The sequence below is a fragment of the Apis dorsata genome, unplaced genomic scaffold, assembly GCF_000469605.1.
Source record: "Apis dorsata unplaced genomic scaffold, Apis dorsata 1.3 scaffold_92, whole genome shotgun sequence".
Taxonomy (NCBI): Eukaryota; Metazoa; Arthropoda; class Insecta; order Hymenoptera; family Apidae; genus Apis; species Apis dorsata.
Window position 1 is genome coordinate 561,365 of NW_006263390.1, and position 3,770 is coordinate 565,134.

The following is a 3,770-nucleotide window of genomic DNA, read 5'->3' on the forward strand; positions in this document are numbered from 1 at the left end:
ACCGTACGACGATTTTCGCTTGTGATGGGCTGACAACGATGCTTTCGCCACAGCGATGCTGCTGTATCTACGACTCGCCTTCCTCGCGAGTCTCCATGACGACGCATTTCCCTCGTGAAAGATTCCTCCTCGACTCGATCTCGACCAAGCTTTCCGTTTCACGCGCGACACAATATCAATCGTGTCTACGGTGTCGTCGTCCGGATAGAACTTTACGTAAGGATTTCGCGTAGGAGAGGTCGTGGCGTGCACGGATGAAACAGTACCGTCTTTGCTACTACGGTTCGCCTCCTCTTGAAGAACGACCGGATACAAAGCGATGAGCAGGGCCACGAATTCTCGTCCACAGGAGAGACCTCGTACACCGAGCAAGTGTAAAGCGGCCAAACAACGCCAGCCACGATCCTGTGCCAAATACTTTCTCAGTCTGGCGAGCTCGTCCCCATCGATCCTTTTCGCGCAAAGTTCATGCACATCCGAGAGCAGCTCACAAGCTATGAGGGTAGACACTCCACCACCGCCGACGGAGCTGTACAAATCGATAATTTTTATTATGTCGGTTTTTATATATATATATTTTATTTTATCGTTCGTAATTAGATAAATAAATTTCTATATTATTATCGTCTCAATATCGATGTATATTTATATTTTATAATTTTATTTTACTAGTATTAAATTAAATTAGGAACACGATATATCGAAAAAGAAGATTTCAAATCGAAATTAAAATTTTTTGGGGAATATTGAGAAAATGTATGAGAAATATTGTTATATCTAGCTATTTAATTTCTATTTAGAATGGGATTGTTTCCCGATTAATAATATAATTTCATAGCGAATGTATGAAAAGCTGCTCGATTATAAATCTAAGATACATAAAAATGAAAAATCACAAATGTTAAACCACAAATACGAGACCAGATTTATTGCGGTTAACGATCGCTATCTTTGTCACGGAGTCATGTGTTACGTTCTCACTTATTTTTCTTTCAGTTTACTTTCTCGACCAATATCTATCCACTCATCTATCCCTACTTTCTTAAACTAAATAATGATATAATTTTTCCATTATTTGAGTTTATAATTACTATTATACATGTGTATCATTACGATTGTATGTATCGTAAAAAAACAGAAAGAAATTATATAACTGTTATTTCGATAACTAATATTTTAAACGATATTTTTAACGATATCGAGACTAGACGGGTTATCATTTTATTATATTATATACGGATTTAATCTTACCAAAACGATAAGGCATCTTTCACTTCTCGGCCTTCTTTTATTTGAGCAAGAAATTCTGCAAGAAATATGTCCAACCAGCATGATTTCTAAACAGAAAGAAAATAATATACTTATTAAAAAAGTTATTCAAATTACTGTTAATTACAGTTTAAATAAACATAAAAATATAATATTCTTTTTTTTCCTTTGATAATATGATAATAATGTGATTACGATGAAAAATATTAATACGATGAGGAAGTAGTAAATGATAAACTTGATAAAAAAAAAAGACTTAATTTTCGAAATGCACGCTAATTATTGCATGTATATGCGATAAACTAATCGGTTTGACATAGAGACATTATAACATTATAACTAAAAATATAATGAGATTCAAACTATCCAAGACTATTACATAATTTTATTTGTAATCATGCAAATTATGTTATAATGATTTTTATATTATAACGTAATCCTTTTAATAAATATACATTTCTTTTACTCGTCACGTCGTCACGTTGTATCGTATATCATATTTGTCCAATACGTAAATAGATGATTCACATGACGGAAACAAACGTTAAGTAATTCGTTGGGTGTTGATTGTAAGAAACTTTGTGTCAATTTTGACAGATTATCGATTATCCGTTTTATTCTACGAAAGAGATATGAAGATGAAAATAAAAGTGTATGTAATTCAAATTCTGTCAAATTACATAATCAGCAAAAAGAAAATGTTATGTATCATTTTGAGTTTATATTTAAACAAATATTTGTAATCGTGATTTTAAGTAAAGCAAATAATTATTAGCTTACGAATTTAGATAATATAATCCGTACAAATTTTTTTCTTATTACAACAGAAAACTGTTCGTCATTTCGATACAAGTATAGTAAAATACAGACGAATAAGCTTGACTTGTAAGTCATCTTAAGAAGTTTAAAAAAAGTTTAACATTTTTTTCGAAGACAAATAACTGTCAATAATTACAAAATCTTGCTTACTGGTTAAGAATGAGTTAATGCGATTACATTTGAATGAAAAACAATCATCGATTAAACGCTTTAAATAGATTCTTAACTAAACGCTTTTAATTAGATTCTCAAAGAGAAAGGATAAACGTCAAGGTAAAATCGTTTATCTAAATATTTAATAAAATCTTTTTCTTTACTTTGACGCGATAATCGATTTATCGAACTTGAACTCCTCGTTTCTATAATAATTTTGAGTTAAGACTGAAATTCGAACAATTGAAAGATATATACATTGCAAAAAAAGAAAAAAAGAAAAAAGAAAGTGTTAAAACGTTTAAATCGATAGAAATTCCTTCAGAGATAATGTACCTCATAGCTTTGCGGTTCCGCATGTATGAAATGATCCCACAAAATCTGAAGTTTGTTAATCGAAACCGAAGACATTACTGGACGTTCTTCAAACTCCTTCTCGTCGTCTTCTTCCCGGTCCTCGGTTCTCAACCGCGTATCTTCCTCATGGCTCATAAGCTCATCGAAGCTGAACCATGGATAAAAAGTATCCTCCTCGGGTAGCCTTCGAGGACCACTGTTGGAACACGTAACCCGATCACCTGAAAAATCGAAACTTTATTATACGTTTCGATGCTTTTCGCCTCGTTCAAAGAAATATTATTTGATCGTATTTAATCAAGCTCGATTGTGTTTCACGCGTCCCGACTCTCGCCACTGAATATTCTGTCGTTAAATCCACGCGACTTTGAACACCTCGCGTCTATAGTAGTGCATCACGACTTCTCCCCGCATATTTGCATCTATGTAAATGATCTCTGTATGCGTTCGTGTCGATCAACTATGGCTTACATAACATTCCCACAAATCCACGACAGACCGACCAGTTTCTCCAGCCTTCAGCGGGAAGCCTGAAAGCTTCTTAATGCACGAGCCACGAGCCAAGGGAGAGAATAATGGTAATCCTCAATTCATAGACGTGAATCGTATATCGTCATCGACACTGTTGTCACCATGATCACCATCGTCACTACCACTAACGCCATCATCGCCGCTACCATTGAAATGTTGTAACTCGTCGTTTACTCGTCGTTAGCACAATAACACAGAATTCGGAATCACGAACATCGACTGTTTCTTATCAACGCACAATTTTCCTTCTCGTGTCACACAATGTTATCACTTGATCTCGAACGTATCGCACGATTCGTTGTTAAACTTCCAAAACGGTCAGAAGCGATGTTTTCTCGATCTCTTTCCTTCGATTTTCTTTACGAGTTGCTTCCGATCAATCGATCGATCCAGCAGAAACGAGACGACTGCGATACTCCCGCGACTATTGCACTTCTCCCTATCTTCCTTCTAAGCAAATGATTGGAAACTTGGTGGTATTTACGTTAGACCACCATCGAGGCTCGCTACGACCAAGGATCACGACCTCTTCAACTGATCAACTATCATTCCAACCAAGTAACGATGATTCACTAATTCTTTTTAATATTATAATTTTTTATTACAAGCAAAAGTGGTTGTATGGTCATTGATCTTATATT

At 34.9% G+C, this 3,770-nt stretch overlaps 1 protein-coding gene across 1 annotated transcript in view; it reads right to left on the reverse strand.

The window, feature by feature from the left end:
* The window catches only part of LOC102678573 (lysosomal-trafficking regulator), a 16,320-nt gene extending 12,550 nt beyond the window's left edge, over positions 1 to 3,770 (reverse strand). The window contains exons 1-4 of the mRNA XM_006611665.2: positions 3,070 to 3,770; positions 2,578 to 2,819; positions 1,252 to 1,337; positions 3 to 529 (exon numbers count right to left, since the gene is read on the reverse strand). Coding sequence (XP_006611728.1) covers positions 3 to 529; positions 1,252 to 1,337; positions 2,578 to 2,819; positions 3,070 to 3,076 — 862 coding nt within the window. The 5' untranslated portion in view covers positions 3,077 to 3,770. The remainder of the gene's footprint in view (positions 1 to 2; positions 530 to 1,251; positions 1,338 to 2,577; positions 2,820 to 3,069) is intronic.